The 19,111-nt window shown below is 41.7% G+C and overlaps 1 protein-coding gene across 3 annotated transcripts in view; it reads right to left on the bottom strand.

Annotated features, from left to right (window-relative positions):
• Window positions 1-19,111, bottom strand: part of prkcab (protein kinase C, alpha, b) — a 111,469-nt gene that overhangs the window by 20,097 nt on the left and 72,261 nt on the right. For 2 of the 3 annotated variants that reach the window (XM_030734891.1, XM_030734894.1), the window contains 6 exons: window positions 18,678-18,789; window positions 17,023-17,151; window positions 5,201-5,357; window positions 4,940-5,074; window positions 2,853-2,946; window positions 1,128-1,157 (listed from right to left, as the gene is read on the bottom strand). In XM_030734891.1, coding sequence (XP_030590751.1) covers window positions 1,128-1,157; window positions 2,853-2,946; window positions 4,940-5,074; window positions 5,201-5,357; window positions 17,023-17,151; window positions 18,678-18,789 — 657 coding nt within the window. The remainder of the gene's footprint in view (window positions 1-1,127; window positions 1,158-2,852; window positions 2,947-4,939; window positions 5,075-5,200; window positions 5,358-17,022; window positions 17,152-18,677; window positions 18,790-19,111) is intronic. The other variant, XM_030734892.1, reaches the window with a different exon arrangement.

Here is a 19,111-nt window from a genome sequence, read left to right as displayed (position 1 = left end):
CAATGAGAAAACACTGAAATTTTGCACAGCAATGTTCTAATAAAAAACAGCTCTCTCTCTCTCTATACCTGACCTGACTAATTAGCTAAGACTGTTGAAGCCTCATAACCACTTTAGATGAAACTTTGTGACTAAATTCCTTTTTTAAGTTCTTGTTCGCTTCAACAGAGAAACAGAAAACGACTGGAAAGAGGAGGCTCTGCGGCTGCAGCTGATTAAAACCGCCCGGCACATCTCCGACTCCACTCTGTTTCAGCGTCAGTGATATCGGGGAGCTGTCTGCACTGAGCGCACATCTGCTGCAGTTCTAACAGATTTCAAAGCAGTTTCTTTCTTCGAGCTGTGAGGCTACTGAATCCATCCTCCGGAGTTCAACATGAAAAATGCCTTCTCTTTTTAAAATTATTCCTTCATTCTTTTATGTATTAATTTATTTGTCTAGTGGCGTGAAGGTTCTACATCTACAATTCTGATGTACAACCTTGTGTTGCGTAATGGCAGTAATTCATCCTGAGTCTTGAATACATTTGTGCACAAAACAGTGATTGTGGAGTTTGTCCTTCGCACTGGAAAGAAAAAAAATAAAAAAAAAAAAGGGGGCGGGGGGGCATTAATGGCCAGTGTCAGCAAGGGGAATGATTACTGCAAGTAAAACCCTTTTTCCACAGCTACCTGACTACTGCTTTAACACAGGCTTGAAAATTGTCAGCCACTCCTTTGCAGCCATTTGCAAGTGCTGCAAATGTCAGACTTTGCTGATGTGACCTTTAATGCAGACACCACAGGAGTTGTAAAAACCTCAAAATGTATCATTTATTTATTGTAATATGTGGCTCCTTTTACTTTATGCTTACATGTGATTATGAGCCTTGAGAGAAGGAGAAAGTGTAAGAGTGCTCGAGAGGAGTTAGAGAAAGAAAACAAATTATTATTATAACGTGTCCGTAACAGCAAGCAAATTGGGCTGATTCAACGATGTGCTGTTGAAAGCCGTTTGTTAGTAAATCAGATTGATTTGTGGAATCCCAGCAGAGACTCACAAACAATCCTAATTCGGTAAGTAAATTAAGTGTGAGGCAAGCTACGAGTAAGAGGAAAACAAGAGATGAAGCAGGCAGGAGAGCTACCTTCAGATAGTGGATATTTAACTGGCAGTCCTAGAAGAAAGGAGAAACTCAAAGGTTAGCTGGTGCGTGCGAGCGTGTGGACAGAGACAAGAGAAGACATTATTTTGATCACTTGTAATCTACGTCTATAAACTGTAAAACGATAATTGGCGGGGAAGCAGAATGAATCCCGCTCTGTCACATCTGTCGCATTTCGCCTTTGTTTCCACAGCAACCGCACAGTTGTGCAAAGAGGCGAGCCTCGGAGGAAAGTCGAGGTCAGCGTCGTACAGTATGCAGAGAAAAGAAGCAGAAAATTAAAAACAAAAGGCAGCCAGCGCCTTGAGGACTGCTGTGAGTTTACACTGAGTATTAAAACCTCCGCATGCACACAGGGCTGGACTTTAATAAAACGCCTCTCGCTCTCTGCCATCTCAGTCTCCAGTCTTTTTTTTTTTTTCTTTGAACCTCTTGCAGTTTTGCACCTGTTTCCATTGCACTCTTCAATATAGCAGCCATCTTAAAAACATGGGCATACTGTGAAGAGGTTGTGAGTTTTATTTAAGGCTGCGTGTTGTAAGGTGTTAAAAAAGGCCACTAGAAAGCAAACGTCCGCTGTAAAGCACGCTTCCACGGACTTGATTAGAAGGTCTGTGCTGGGGCTTCTGCATGCTTATTTCACCGGCATCAAAACCTGGAAATTCAGAACATTTTCAAAGCCTAAAATGGTGTTTTTAAAAGAATCTGCAGCTTTAAGTATAAACAGTCACCTGCGTATTACAACACTGACATGAAATCAAATGAGCTTAAATATTGTAGCATTGTAACAGAATAAAAGTTGGAAAAAAAACCCCAGAAAATTGGTCCTGGAAGCACTACTGGGGGAGAAACCCAGATTAAAATATGAAATTCAATAAAAAAGAGGAGATTTTAGGCATCAAGGATTCTTTGACACAGTACATGAGGGTTCTTGGGATTTCTCTGGTTTCGCTCAGATATGAATATGATAATAAAACTAAAACAGCAACAACAAAGCTATCCTCGACTCAGCTTACACCCTCTGCGCGTCACCTCGCAGTCTGAGCAAACCCAGCAGTGCACGTAGGATTGTGGCAGCTCGTGCACACACTTGCAGGTTAAACCTGGAAGTGGCTGCTTTTGAAGTGATTGTCATGCATGTCTTATAAATTTCCCAACAGATTTTTCTTATAAAGTAAGAACTACCTATATGATTGTATTTATTGCACTGTAAACTTTATTAATATTCTCTCATCCTCATTTACACCTCCTGATAATTGAGTTTTGTAGTCTGGGGCCGGATTAGGCTTGTTCCTAGCAGTTCCTACAGTGAGCACCAGAGTGAGGAAGATAAATGATTATCTGCTGCTGCACTTCCCACATAGGGATCTCTGGGATTTGCTTCCTTTGTTGCCCACTTTGTCTGCATCTTCTATGCGGTCTCAGCTGTACCGCTCGCACCCTCTTGTTTTCAGCTCGCCAAGCTTGTAATGCACTGTACACAGAACTGTAATTTAAAAAACAAGAGCGTTCATTTGGATGCCAGGAGAAAACGATCTCCCTCTCAGGCACACGGGGTGAAAAGCACAAGTGGGAACAGGATGAGGTTACCATGGTGACAGGGACACACATTTTGTTCAAATTAGTGTGCACAAGTACAATAGACATGTACGACAAAGAAAATCTACTTATGCCTTTACAAGGGTTAGAAATCACACAGCTCCTCACCTCGAACTTCTGTCGAAGCTCAAGGTTGACGTCATCCACCTCGGGAATGGGAACATTGTAGTACTCTCCCTCTTCCTGGTTCAGCAGCTTGTACCTGACAGTAAAGAAAGGATCGCTGTGTTAGCTCAAGTCAAACTCAGTGAGCCCACATCAGCCGATGGAAGGTTGCAAATGAATACATTTAATAATTATCCCAGCAAACCTTTCCTCGCTCTTCCATCTGTGTAGCAGCCATCACCAGCAAGTGTGAGCACCTCTATAAAAGCAAAAGTTTGGGGAGTTTGGTCGGGAACATTCAGGTGTGTGTTATCAATGTTACAATCTTCCCAGGACATCCCAGCAAATTCACCCCAAGGTCAGACTGCAATGCAATCAAGGTGTTGCAATGGCCCAGTCAAGTCCAAGTCCAGACCACAATCTGATTTAAATGCTGTGGTGAGACCTTAAAAGAGCTGTGCACAAAAGAGCACCTGCAACCCTCAAAGAAATCGATGCGAGAGACTGAAAAAGTCACACAGAAAACGGTAACTTTTACTGCAAAAGGGGGTTCTACGAGCTACTGAATCATGAAGTGTGTTTAAGTTTTCACAGGACTACATAGACTCCTGTGAAAACTTTTTTTTACATGACTGTAGCTCTATTTCTCATGTACACATCTTCCAGCCACTGCAATATCCTGTACTATTAAAAAAATCAGTTGCATACACACATACATACAGCATGTGTAAAAAATGTTTGGCTCATATACTGAGCTGTATTCTGACTCTTATAAAACAAGGCGCAGAAAGGCCAACTAAAAATGTGCACACTGATCATCCTCCTATTCAGCCCTCTAAACGCCAGCAATCAAGCATAAATGGTCAACGCATGAATGACGCCTAAAAATGAGGCTACTGGACAGTAATTCTTCCATTCGTGTAGTCCGCTGGCAGCACAGCAGCGTGATGCAGAAGCAGACTAATCACTTCACAACTTGCCACAATGATCACAGTTATCAGTGGCATCCTCCACCCTGGAATATCATTGGAAACTTGAAATTTGCTTGATAAACATGATTTATTTATTAATTTGAGGTCTGTTATTGTGAATTTGGCCTGCACATCATTAGGACGATAATGTGGATATACAGTATGATGACTGTGTGTGTGTGTGTCACTGCCTTCCAGACTGTAAATTTCCATCCATCCATTCGCTTCCGCACATCCTGTTCAGGGTCGCGGGGGGGCTGGAGCCTATCCCAGCTGTCATAGGGCGAGAGGCAGGGTACACCCTGAACAGGTCGCCAGCCTGTTGCAGGGCCAACACAGAGTTACAGACAACCTTTCACACTCACATTCACACGCTCAGTCACACCTATGGGCAATTTAGATTAGCCAATTAACCTAACCCCAGTAAGTGCATGTCTTTGGAATGTGGGAGGAAACCGGAGTACCCGGAGGAAACCCACGCAAGCATGGGGAGAACATGCAAACTCCACACAGAGAGAGGGAGAGGCCTGGGCCAAGGTGGATTCGAACCCAGGCCTTCCAGATGTTATTCGAACTGTGAGGCAGCAGTGCTAACCACTGCTCCACCATGCTGACTGTAAATTTATGCAATCCATATAGTATGTGCAGGTGGTGAAGATGTGCCTGGTGTAGTGACTGGAGAAGGCATAGTGTATATGTGTGGCAGCACCCACGGTGTCTCCAGTGCTCTCTGTGCATATGCCAGTAACCATGTTCACACACAAAACACTACTTAACACTAACTAACACACACACACACACACACACACACACACACACACACACACACACACACACACACACACAGAGTAAGGGAAGATATTCTTGAAATCACTGATGCTCTATTATGTTTTTTTGATATCTTGGTATTGTACTACAGATTATGATAACCGCATTAGTTAGCCCATTTAATGTGTGTGTGTGTGTGTGTGTGTGTGTGTGTGTGTGTGTGTGTGTGTGTGTGTGTGTGTGTGTGTGTGTGTGTGTGTGTGTGTGTGTGTGTCAAATCTTGACATCAGCTTGGATTTTAACTGTTTTGATTTGAATTGTTGCAGTGCATGAGTCAGAAACATAACTGACCATCCAGCGGTAGGCGCTTTGATGAGCTCAGACACACCAAACGACATGGACCCCATGAAGTCGTTCCGAGTGGTTCGGTCCCAGTCCCACACCTCAATGGACAGACGACGGTCCTTGTCTGATGCTTTCAGTTTACTGAGCACATATACACAAAGGGGGAGGGGGTAACATGGCTGTGTCATCCTTGAGATTCATCTGATTTTATGAAACCATGATAAAATTATTATTTAAATGAACAGACACACAAACTTTTTCACTCACAAGGTGAAAGACTCATTCCAGCATGGGTTGAGAGAGGAACGGATGGTCCTGGTCTTCTGTTTGGTCTCATTCTTTGGATCCGGGATGAGCTTGAGTTTAACATATGGGTCTGATAAACCATTTGGATCCATAGGAATCAGGTTCCTGGCTTCTCCCACTAGAAGCAATACGACACATAGAAAATATAAGCACATTCGTCTGAGTGTTTGAAACCTACCCCCAGCTAGACTCAAAGACTCTTTGACTTCACACTGACTCAGGGGTTAAAAGGTGCACAGATGGAAGAACATAGATGAAGTGTTGATGAAGGGGATGGATAGAAAGAAAGAGGAGTGAGTCACTGCAAGTCACTCCATGGCTGAACGGCCAACAGGAACGATCTGACCTTCACTCAGAGCAAATTATCTGTTTGGACTCTACTGTATACATGGCTTCTTCTTTAGATAAGACAGGCAGATGGCTGATCAAATCAGGCACCGCATATGCTCATAACAGGTGCTGCAAGGCAAAGCATACTGTCAAAATTCACTTAAGTTGAAGTGTGAAACAACACCAACAGGAGTGTAACGCTGGTGGGTGTTAGGGCGCATGCACACGTAAATCAGGAAAAACAGAAGCGTAGTACTCGCCTAAAAGTCTGTCTCACATTTTCTGTTTCAAAACAATAAGACAAGTGACAGAGAAGGAGGTGAAAAGGCTTCTTAGTGCACGTTCTTACTGTTTCACAGGACACATGTTAAGTAAGAAAGGTGAACAGATAATGTGAAGGACAGAATAAAAATGACTGAATAAAACTGAGTGATAGCACAGCAACAGGAGCAGGGGGATGAGGTGGCATGAGCAGGCCACCATCACCATGGTGACAACATCTACTGTTAAATAGCCACTCCCCATATATGATGTAATACTGTATATGGCACAGGAAGGAAGGAAGGAAGGAAGGAAGGAAGGAAGGAAGGAAGGAAGGGCTACTTTAAACAACAATGACAAAACTCTTAACAGATGGAAAACAGAAAGAGGCTTCCACTGAGCCTCTAAAATTGTGATTTTCATGTCCAGTCTCCCCACTCTGTATATTTAAATGTAATCAGACACAGTGCAGGACAAACAAGCTGTAAATGTCTCTGAGAGTCAGTGTGAACTCTCACACGGAAACAAATTTTCTGAGATTTCTTATTAAAACAGTGGCAAATGTTTTCTTGCTCTGAAGCACAACAGACAAAGAGTTTTGTTGTTTCTGTGAGATTTGACATTTAATTATTTTACGTTTGTGAGAGTGAAAAAACCTCAAGCACAATTAAAACGGCAACAAAGACAAATTAAGGCTTTGAGTTTAGTGGAATAGAGTTAAATGACAAGTCAGTGAACAGAAAAATAAACACAGACTACGTTCATTTTAAAGAAAAAATGCCCTGATCTCAATAATCCTCTGGTTGGATCCTATACACTATACAGCCACATACACATTAAACCTACAGGAGCTGCTCAACCATAGAAACCCATGCTGTGAAACACCTATGAAGCACAGTTTTTGTGCTGATGTTAATACCAAAGGAGGCTTTGAACTGAGCAGTTACTAAGACAATACGTTGTTAGCACCTTTTACCTTTTACACAGTATGCGTTTCAGCACTCAGCAACCGTGCTATGTAACTTAATGTGATCTGCCACTTCGTGGCTGAGTTGCTTCCACTTTGCAGTAATCTGGACCAGTGTTGTTCAGTTTCAGCTCTGGGTGGGTCCGCCCTTGTATTATTGTTCCCTTGAGAGTATACGCTGGATTGGGCTTTGGAGAACAGGCCTGTTATTATGTTTTTGATCCTGCTTCACTGGTGTATCTCTTCAGCATCATGGCCAGAGGTGTGAGCATTTATTTGGCAGTTTCTAGAGCTTCACTTATGCTGTAACTCTTATTCATCCAGGGCCTGTCTCTCATGACACCCTTCTGCACCTCTGCTAGCTGACTAACATCCTTCTGGGCTTCCCTGAGTTTAGTTTCCAGCTTTCTTTTCCACAGTGGGAGTTTTCTCTACATGCATCCTTGCTATTGTACCCAAGTGTTTCTACTGGCATATGTGAGCTCACTGGTTTCAGTGATACTGGTAGTAGGATGGTGAGTTGAGCTGTGCTCACGTCTGCAAGCTTCTCCTCTAATGGGACTCTGTCAGTGAGCTAGGAGAGTTGCACCCTTAGTTGTGTGGCTGACTTGAGTCTGGCCACAATCTTCATCATCAACTCAGTAAATGCATCTGTTATTGCAGGTGGTTGCTTAGTTCAGTTACACTACTCTTTTCTACCAGGATCTGCACAATATGCCCATACTATCTCCAGCTTTGCACTTAGCTCTGGGCTACCAGGTACATGTTGGTCAGAGTAGATGCTGGTCTTCTGCTCATCCACAGTTCCCACACCTACATATAACCTCTGTGTGTGTGTGTGTGTGTGTGTGTGTGTGTGTGTGTGTGTGTGTGTGTGTGTGTGTGTGTGTGTGTGTGTGTGTGTGTGTGTGTGTGTTATATTATATGACTGCAAAAATCCCCCAAATCCACTAGTAAAGATCCAGTCATCATGGAGTCAAACTCAGGAATTGCTCCTAAGGCAAATTTAGCCCACTTGGTACGGACCATAACCACTGAGCCATCAGGTCACCATTTTTTAGAATATGGGAGATGCAAAAAATCATCTGGAAAAAAATCTGCAAATCTCAGTGATTCATCATCACATTGGGCAAAAAGAAGGAAAGGAAAAGTTTGAAAATATGGACTATTATTCCAAACTGAAAAGCATAAAAGCATTTTTAAACATTTTAAAAATTATGAACGATAGATAAACATTAAATAAATTGACATAAAGTTAAATAACATGACGGTAAATAAATTCTGTTCAGTCGTTGCGTTTCTTGTCAACTTCCTACTGCTTCTTGCTCTTCCAAGCTTAATGCAGTAGAGGGCAGTGCAGGTCTCCCACTCAGAGTTGCAAACGTTGTCAAAATCCTTTCCTTTGTTCATTAATTTATTGTTTTAGCCTCATAGTTAACTCATTGTCCAGTGCACATTCTCAGCTACAGTAATCACCTTTCCTGTCCTATCACCTCTCTCGTGGTGTCTCTCACGTAACACACAGACACACACAGTTGCACAAAGACACATACATAAAATAAAACAAGCAGCAGAAGGACAATCTCCCACGTTCTCATCTAAATCCTCCCCTCTGCTGGCTGTGGCAGTGCTCACAGGCATCAGTCCCTTCCATGGCAACGCTGGCACCAAACAACACCAAAGAAACTTAGACGAGCGTGTAAACACCCTAACGAGGCAGGCACACGCACACACAAACACGCACATGCAGATAAACACAAACAAACAGATGAGGAAGAATACTCTGTTTAATAGACTGCGCAACTGTGTGTGTGAGAGAGCTGTGACTTACACACACACACACACACACACACACACACACACACACACACACACACACACACACACACACACACACAATGAAACATCATCATCAGCAGTGATCAAGGACTATCTCTGCTGTCGGTTGTTGCTTAGATACAACAAGAGCTGCTTGCCTTCTGTGTCCTCCCCTCTACTCCCTCCTTATGAGGTAGCTGCTAATATAATTAGGGTGTGTTTGCGTGCATTTGGTTTGTATGCAGACATATTTTACATTAAGTGTCTGTGCAGCTGATGAGAAACTTTAGCACGCACTGCTGTGGATGCTGTGGATGCCAAACATAAGCCTGACACTGAAATCTGTTACAAAAGAATAAAGTGTAACCCTTTGGATGAAGTTTGGCAGTGTTTCCTCTCAAAAATGATTGCTGTCTATTATTTAAATTCTTAAAATAATTTATCTTGTGCTTAAGGCTGTTGGATAACATCTTTCCAACAGCATACTTGAAGACAGCAACAAATTGTTTCAAATTTCCTGCAGATTATATGACATCTAACAACACTGCCACCATCCTAACATTATCTCCTCTATCTGAATGTCGGCTTGATAAAAATGTGCCACAACTAAAAATGACATATCATTTGGATCCCGGGGTGGGTGCATGCAGGGCTGCTGTGGGCCAACAGTGTAATCTCTCCCAAAAAAGCTTTGAAATTCAAATGTGTCGTTGCATAACAATGCCATGTGCAACCAATGAATGCCTGATAATCTGGGGAGGAGAAAGATGCACGGCCAAGCGGGAGCTAGATAGATCCCTGCTGTGCAGTGCCTGGGATCTGACAACAGGCAGAGTCTCACACAGTGAATAGAGGAATAGAGAAACAAAATGAACTTAAAAGTTCTATTTCTGGCCATGGTCACTTTTAGGAAGTGCAATTAGGACATTAAGTACAGACTTTAAGGCAAGTTTCCACTGCACATCTCACACACAATGAGATGAATACCTTTTCCATGTCTTATCACAAGTCCAAAGCTCCAAACCTGATCACTTTGAATGCATTTGAAGAAAATTTGTTTGCTGACATATATATATATATATATATATATATATATATATATATATATATATATATATATATATATATATATATATATATATATATATATATATATGTCACATTTGTTACTTCTAGACTGAACTACTGTAACTACTATAATTCGTTATTTTCCAGTTGTCCTAAAAGCTTCCTGAAAAGCCTTCACTTTACCCAAAACGCTGCAGTGAGAATACTAACAGGGACTAGAAAAAGAGATGACATTTCTCCCATATTAGCTTCTCTTCATTGCCTTTGTATTAAATATAAGCAGAATTTTAATCCTTCTCCTCACATGCAAAGTCCTGAATGATCGGGTCCCATCATATCTTTAAGACTTCATAGTATCATATTATCCCAATAGATCACTTCACTCTCAGAGTACAGTCCCTCCATGAGCCTGGCTAAAAGGCAGTTCTTCCTCCCCACCATTGCCAAGTGCTTGCTCATAGGTCACTGTCTGATCATTGGGGTTCACTTTCTAATACTGTAGATTCTTTACCTTACAATGTGAAGCACCTTTAGATGACTGTTGTTGTTAACTGGAATCTAAATCTACAGTACATTGCAATATCAGAACAATGCAGTTCATTTTTTCCTGTGTCTTCTACATCTATAAGGAGGCTATTTTTTTTTTTATGTGGGGGCTCTCAGTGGAACTGCACAGAGAGACACTGTTTTAAATACCACATGAATCTTAAAATTAGCTTAATGAACTAGCCAGCTACAGACATTTAAATTAATAAACTCAGCAGTCCCCAGCTTTGAATAAGAAGCCTAATTTTCTTGACGGCTCTCTTAAATCAAGGACTCCTTATTTTCAAGAGTTTCAAGTGGCCTAAATCTGCCATCCATTTGTTCTTAGTAGAAACTTTAAGCTGGAGTTGCCAATAATAACTGTAGCCTCCATAACCAGAGTATGAACACTCTATTAATGATAAAATATTGTACCGTAATCATATTTAATGCTTCTATACATACTTTCACATTGTAATGTTTCAGATCATCAAACAAAATTTAATATTAGATAAAAAAAAAATAAACCTAAGTAACTAAAAGATCTGCAAGCCTCACTTACCTCAGTTAAGGTCAGAGTTCATGATTCAACAACAAGAAATAAAACTGGGCAAAAATGGCATCCATGGGAGAGTTCCAAGGAGAAAACCACAAAGCACAGTTGAGCACAAAGGCTCATCTAACATTTGCCAAAAAACATCTTGATGATCCCCAAGACTTTTGGGAAAATATTCTGCGGACTGATGAGACAAAAGTTGAACTTTTTGGAAAGTTTGAGTCCCATCACATCTGCTGCAAAACTAACTCAGCTTTCCATTAAAAGAACATTAAAAGAACATCATACCAAGAGTCAAACATGGTGGTGGTAGTGTGATGGTCTGGGGCTGCTTTGATGCTTCAGGACCTGGACATCTTGCTGTAATTGATGGAATAATGAATTCTGCGCTCTACCAGAAAACCCTGAAGGAGAATGTCCGGCCATCAGTTCATGTCCTGAAGCTAAAGCGTGCTTGGATTATAGAGCAGGACAATGATCCAAAACACACCAGCCATTCCACCTCTGAATGGCTCAAAAACAAAATGAAGGCTTTGGAGTGCTCTAGTCAAAGTGTGGACTCAAATCCTTTTGAGATGCTTTGGCATGACCTTAAACAGGCCTTTCATGCCCCCAAAACCCTCCAACGTAGATGAATTAAAAGAATACTGCACAGAGGAGTGGGCCATTGCCAGTTATTGCAAACACTTGATTACAGTTCTTGCTGCTGAGGGTGGCACAGTCAGTTATTTGGCTTAACTTTTTTAACCATCATTTAAAAACTGCACTTTGTATTTACTCAGGTTATCTTTAATACTAAAATCTGTTTGATGATCTAAAACATTTAAATGTGCAAAAATGCAAAAAAAAAAAAAAAAAAAAACCCTAAGAAATCAGGAAGGGGGTAAATACATTTTCACAGCACAGTTCATGTTCTGGGTTATTTCAGGAAGAAGTGCTAGTTGTTGGCAAGTCTCACTTATTTTAGCCTTATCTTTTGTTACAACTACCCTACAGTGTGTTCATTTATTTCAGACACACCCACAGACAATTCAAAGCCCTGATCAGACACACTTAGATATGTAACTGTTATCCTAATATTTGTCAAAATCCTCTCAGAAAAAAAGGCCTAATATTAGACATTAAGCCCTTAAGTGTACTAAAAGCCTAGTGGCAGTATGTGCACTGTCAGCACAGGGTAACATTTATTTGTGTTCAACTATGCTTTAAACCTGAGGCAAAGATGTCAGCAGTAGAAAATCTCACCCTGAGTAAACCGCTGTGCAATCCGCCATCCTCAGATGCTCTGTGTGTGTGCGTGTGTGTGCGCGCGCGCGCGCAAGTGTATGCGTGCTTGTGTATGTAGGCAAGTCATGAGGGGACGATTGCATGTTTGCCTTTTCTTAAAACTCCAGAATAAACGTCTGCTCATGCCCATGGGTTATTTATGTGACTTTCACGAGAAGAAATGGCAATTCAGGAGAGAGGTAACAGAAGGATGAAGGAGGTAATCAGAGGGAAGAAGAAAGTAAAGATTAAGAAAAAGAGAGCAAAAAAGACACAAAGAACAAATGTAGAGGAAAACACAAGGAGGATGTAGAAGAAGAAGATGATTATGGAGGAAAAGGAGCAGTCATTCACCTGAGCAACAATTTCAGCAGGTTGAAAATGAGAGAATGAGGAAAAAAGGAAGGATCCTATGATGATGTCCTATTGAGGAAGAAAACGGATGGGGGGGGGGGGGGGGGGGGGGGGGCCTAGAGGGGTGAGGCAAGCTCAGGTCCCGAAGGAACAGGTAGGGGAAGACAACATGAAAAGTCAATACTGGAGCAAAGATAGAGGGTAGAGAGAAGAAGAGAGGAGCGGGTAACAGAGAGAGCGCCTGGAGAGCTTTGTCTGTTTTCTTGGCTGGAAAGATTTAATCAAGTTCACATCGTGCGGTGAACCACAAAGGCCCGCCACTTGTCTGAAGGGAGCCAGAGGGGAGCCAGAGAACAAGCTGAGCCTTCGCTGTTCAGACCGCTGTCGTTAGAGAGGAGGAAAAAATAAAAAAACCCAAAACAAAGCAGCGCAAAGCATACAGTTTCTCTCCCGCCCATTCCTCCTGTGTTGATCTTTATCTGCTTGTTCCTAAGAAAAACTCTCAATCATATTTAGAGCTGTGTCTCAGTGGTCCCATCATTCTCATTTTCAGATTTATTTCACTTGATGAATAGCTCTTATTTACAGTTACAGAGTTAAAAGAAGGAGTTTTAATGGTACGGCTGGAACCGCTCTTTCCACCTGATGATAAAAATCTGGTATTTTAGCTGAAGTCATCTATGTTACTATATTAATGTTGACTGAAAAACTGTGATGAATTTAGCATTTCTTGACTAATTGTTTTTTGGTCCTGCAGCTTACTGCTTTGTTTCACTTTAATTTCCAGCTGCAGGAAGCCCCATTGAACTCACTATATGTTATCTACTTGACAGCAACCAGCAGACACACAAAGTTAATGAGTCTCTGTTGAACAAAGTGGAACATTTTACAGTTGAATAGCCAAATGGAGACCAATGTGTATCTAAAAGAAGAGTAAATACTGGGCTTGCTGATCTGCTGACGTTCAAACCGAGCCTCAGAATGGGGAAGAAAGGTGATTAAACGTGGAGTGGCTGTTGGTGCCACTCTTGAGTATTTGAGAAACTGCTGATCTACTGGGATATTCCCACAGACCCATCTCGAGGGTTTACAGAGAACGGACCAAAAAAAGAGAAAATATTGAGTGAGCCGCAGTTCTCTCTGCAAAAATGCCTTATTGATCTCAGAGGTCAGGGGATAATGGGCTGGCTGCTTCAAACTGATAGGAAGGTAACTCAAATAACTACTTGTTACAACTAAGCTATGCAGAAGAGCATCCTGTTGAATCTGTGCCATCAAGAATTAAGGCAGTTCTAAAGGCTAAAGGAGGTCCAACCCAGTACTAGCAAGGTGTGACTAATGAAATGGCCGGTGAGTGCATATGCAAGGCTTTTTGCTATTTTTGTCATGTTTGCACATGTCAGCTGTAGGTTTGTATTGTACTGCTCGCAAAATAATCCATAAATGCGACCTATTGTGCCACCAGTGAAAATATGATTAAGTGCACAGTCCAAAAAATAAAACCTTTAAAAAACAGTTGAGTTCCTCCTAAATGAACAAGTGTGTGAGCTATAAATAGTGGGGTCAGTTGCAACCAGTTGGGCAGGCTCTACTGATGGGTGAACAAGAGAAAGAAATAAGTTTCTTTATAAGGAAAAAAAAGGTCAAAAAAATTATCTGTTTGATTGATTTAAGTGATTTAAGCTCAAAACTAATCCACTGATTAATGAAATAATTACATGTTGCAGAGCTGATGAAGACAGACAGAGCAGCCATATGATGAAAACAAACACAGAAGTCCAGAGTTTGTGTTTTATCAAAAATATCAAATGCCAGTAGCAGGTGCTGCAGAGCATACTGTGGTACATTCAGTGTGAAGCGGCACAAACGTATAAAAAAACAAAATGCTGGAAGGCTGGTGGGTGTTGTGGCGTGCGCAAGCACAAAATCAAGGACAACAAGATGGAAGAGAAAGAAACCTTATCAATTCATCACGGTAACAGCCACCTATGCCGCAGTCTCTGCGAATGTGTTCACTTTCAGCAATGTCCATTTAGCCAAAAAGACCGAGGTAACCATGTCAACAAGATCCCTGCTGTCATCATCACAGCTAATAGTCTGCCTCGTTTGCCCATCGTCGCCATCCCACAAGTCAAATTCGCAGACAGACGAAAACAGGAACATAAAAGAGGACATGTAACTGTCAGTGCGGTGCACCAGATCAAAGCAGTAAAACAGACAAAAGAGCTGGATGTTGTGTACAGCACAACAAATAATAAACTGCAAAGAATAAAAAAAACTCAAAAGCACTGCAAGCAGACCGAACAATCAGTGTCTGACTACTGCGGAATATTCCTTATTCTTGTTTCCATCTTGAACAGTATAAACGAACACACGCTTTTTTATGAAAGCAATATATTTCCACGTCAATCACATCTGCCACTCTGCTCCCGCTGTAGCTGCAGGTTATTCCTGTCTGATCCCCACTGAGTTTGAAACTATTTATTGGCCTCAGCAATCATATTCCCTGACCACCACTGTCTCGCCAGGCTATTGTGTGTGTGTGTGTGTGTGTGTGTGTGTGTGTGTGTGTGTGTGTGTGTGTGTGTGTGTGTGTGTGTGAGAGAGGTTGTGGAAGTGACCCAGCAGTCATTTCTCTCACTGCCAAAGGGGTTTTAACACTGGAGAGTTCTCCACTCCAGGTGCTGCTTCTGACTGACAGGATAATTTGGAGGTGTTGAAAAAGCACACACAGGCACACGCGTATGCAACACACAGGCTATAAAAGCAGCAAAAAGTTAATTTTTATGCTGCCAACGAAGCATGCTACATTATTTTTAAAGTCACAGTTTTTTTTTTTTACAGACTTGGAAGTTGAAGCGGTTTTAATTCCTTTTGTTTTAGGTCAAACTTTCTACCAAATAGTGTGATTCAAAATTACTGTAGGTACCACTTTATATTACAGCTAGGTCTGGGCAATAAAACAATGAAGATAATTATCCAAAAATAACTCTTCCTCGATAGAAATAGGAAACAGGAGTTGAGTCCCAATTTAGGGTCTGTATCCTACGGAGGCCGGTTACATCACAGCGAATTCGAAGGCTCCTCCAAATGCGGCCCACAGTTGCATCCTTCTTTTCCCGGGATTTCAAGGATGCATCAGCTGGATACTTCGTGGCTCACCCTATATCATACCCTATACCGGATTATTTTATTTCCAAAAAATGGCAGCTAGCCCAAGCAAAGCAGCCAAGGAACAAACTTTTAAAAGTAAGTAATGGGTTTCATGTCACTCAATCATCTAGCAGTACAAATGTTAAAGTAACGAAGAACTTTAAAATGTCAGATTTGGCTACATTGCTACAATGGTATTAGTGATGCAAATTGCTTCTTTGTGCGACACAGGTCCTGCATGCTTTTAAAACCATTGACTGCAGCGTCCACCAAAATGTACTTTGATGTTTCTTTTAGGAGGAAATGAGCAGACGGTTCATTTGTTAAGCTGAAAGAAAGGTGGTTTATTCACATGGGCCAAACATTTGGCCAGAGCACTGTGCCAAGTCAACAACAGGCAGTTTGTAATATCTCAGTTTAACCACAGTGTGCTTTAAATTTATTGGGATTTTTTAAATTTGTTTCCCCATTTTCTCCTGAATTGTAGATATCTTCCAGGAGGATGCCAACATTTTTCCAGTAAAACCTCAGTTCCCCTATCAGAGGCCTAGGACTGTGAGTTATCCACAATGGCTTATGTGTTCCAAAGAGGGAAACTTTGATGCACCTGGAGATGTTCTCCAAACTCAGTTGTTCGTTCAACCTCTGCTACTTCTGTATGATATTGCTGTCAGCTGCTGTTTGCACATTTACTTCAGCTTCTGATCCTTCTCAACCACCACTATGTCTGGTTGGTTTGTCAGCAGCTTTTTTTTTTTCCAGCCTGGAACTTTAAGTCCCACAGGATGTTAGCTTCTGTCCTTAAATACTTTGGTGTATCCCATCGGGACATGGGGACTTCTAACCCAAATTCCACACAGATGTTCTTGTAGACTGTTCTAACCACTTGGTTATGCTTCTCTCATATACATCATCTATCTGAGGATACATCTCAATGAAGAGCTTGATATTCCACAACCTCTGGGGGCTGCCAGCAACCAGTCTTTAGGCCTGTGTGACTGGGTCCTAATGGGCAAATTATGGTCCAGCAATGGTTTGTGTTTCTCGTGTTCCTGGTGAACTCTTCTGCTGCTCCTTTCTCTCCCTTCCAGCCCACTTGTCAACCAATCAGCATTTGACTGATGCACAGCATCATCCATGTCAAGCACAGTGCATTTGGGATTTTGGAGGACTGCACGAGAGCACGTTTTTGGTGGTTGAAAATCCCTCTCTTAGGCAAATACCTCCGCTAACAGACTCAACTATGGTAGCATAAATTAAGCATAAGGTGTTGGTATTGCACTGTTGAACCCTACGGTGATGATATAGCCAATTCCCAACTCCCTCTACATCTATAAAAATGCTGTAACATTTTCACATGATAGATTAAAGGTAAAACTAAGAATACATTAGAGATTTCAAATCAGGAAGCCAGTTTCTGACATCACTGTGAGACCGAGAACCTTTGTGCAAGCAAGTGACTTACAGACAATAATTTAAACCAACCTGTAACATGTAGCCTGTCTCCGCTGACCTCTATCTTGAGGAACAGGCGACCCCGACGCTCAGTGTGGTCCGTCCCACACAGGCTCGGCACATTGACCACACACTGTTTGTGCACGTTCATGTCGCAGGCTTGAAAGAGACAGAAAACAGAGACAAACATACAGAGTGTTGACTTCATCTGGAAAGGACATTTATTGACTTATGTGTGCAGTTGTGGAACATTTCATGTTAACAGTTAAATGTTGATTTAACTGTTGCTGAATTGGTTGCTGTTATTTGCACATAATTCTGAACTGAAGAAGATTCATCCAGCTTGCACAACGCTCATGCCAAGAAAATCCTCTGAAGAAAAAAAAATGCAAAATATATTCCAGTTAGTAAAAATTAATGAATAGAAGATACACAAAACTGAAAGACCATCCATCCATACATCCTGTCTGTGAGTACTGGGAGCATGTTGTGTTTAGGCATCTGGTAACTCTTTCAATACAATGATCTGTTCAAACTACACCTTAGTGCCCTCGCAATAGCAGAGCCCCTCAAACTATGCGTGCTACGCTTACAGGACAAAACAGTTGTTTTCTGTTTTATGTGGGTAAAGGCTGTAATTAAAATCTGCTGTCTAGCACTTTACCATCAATAATTAATCACCACATGGATGTGCTAGAATCCCTGTAAGCAGATGAGATCACCATTCAGTGGACTAGCACTGGTTTGGATATTCAGGAAATGTGCTGAATCATGTTTTAAAAAAATGTGAAAGGACTGCTGGATTCTAATAATTAAAGATGCTCTTTGTCACGAATCAGAAAGGCAGATGAGAAATGTATTTTTAATTATTAAATTATTGCCCTGGGATGGGAAAGTGTGCCATCTGACTTTCTTACAACCTTCTCTGCCTTTCTTCCTCTCCATATACTTTGTCCTCCCTTATCTAACCCTCCATCCATCTCTCCTGCTCTCTACCCTTCCTTCCTCTTCTTGGCAGGCTTGTCAGGCTGACATGCTGAGAAGAGACAAGGAGAGACGAGAGATGGGGAAGCAGCTCGTAATAGCGATGGCCTCCCCACATCAATTTGTTCTGGTGTGCTCCCATTACCATCTGTGATGAGGCCACCACCAGAGACCCACAGATGGATGGACAGAACAAGAGGAAGAGAGAAGGAGGGAGGGTGATGGATGAAGAGGTTATGGAAACAGGAGATAGAGGAGAGAACAGAAAATATACAGTGTGGGATATAAAAAGGGGGGAACTGGGAGAATGTAAGGAGTAAATATGTTGTACAAGATAAAGCAAAAAGGGGGATAGAAGTGTGGGAGTAAAGAGAAAATAATAGGGATAGCAGAGGGGAAAGAAAGGGAAGAAGTGGGAGGGAAAGGAGACGTAAAATGAGGGAAATACGGTGCGGGAAGGGGTCATACATGCAAAGAAAAAAAGGAAGAGTTGAAGCTGGAGCGTGGGTGGAAAGAATGGGAGCACACAGAGGGCTCAGTGGGGAAGGATAGTGAATTCTGCCCGAGCTGCAGATGTGTGAGTGTAGTACACTACCAGCCTATTCCCATCTGTTCTCATTAGGTGTGGCTCTAGGACGTAAACCAGCACAGTGTATTCGACACGTACTCACACGCTTGCACGCGGACGGGGTGATACTCACTGTCACATTTCATCCCTTGGTGGATGAGCCCGTACAGCAACGAGCCACAGTGGTCACAGAAGGTTGGACTGCCGTATGTGTGAATCTTGAACTTGTGCTTGCTTCTGGGGTCCTGTGCAACAAAGACAGAGTAAAAACAGATGATTACAGTGCAAAAGTCATGAGTCACCCCCTCATTTCTTTATATTTCGCTTCCAAGGAGCCAGGCTTTCTTGTTTTGTTTTGTTTGTTTTTTTTAAGTTCTTCAGGTTTTATGAAGATCTTTTAAATTTTTTATTTGGACATTAGCTGCCTCATTTTCAGTCCAGTCTTTGTAGTTGACCATTTTCAGAGAAATGTTTGTTTTGTTTTTTTTAATTTGTTAAGCCACTTAACACCAACCTATGAAACATTTAAGCTTAAAAAAATACACCTAACTCAAGTGATGAACCAGT

This window comes from Archocentrus centrarchus, chromosome 8, assembly GCF_007364275.1.
Source record: "Archocentrus centrarchus isolate MPI-CPG fArcCen1 chromosome 8, fArcCen1, whole genome shotgun sequence".
Taxonomy (NCBI): domain Eukaryota; kingdom Metazoa; phylum Chordata; class Actinopteri; order Cichliformes; family Cichlidae; genus Archocentrus; species Archocentrus centrarchus.
Note: the sequence above shows the minus strand (reverse complement) of the source record. Positions and strands in the feature narration are given on the sequence as shown.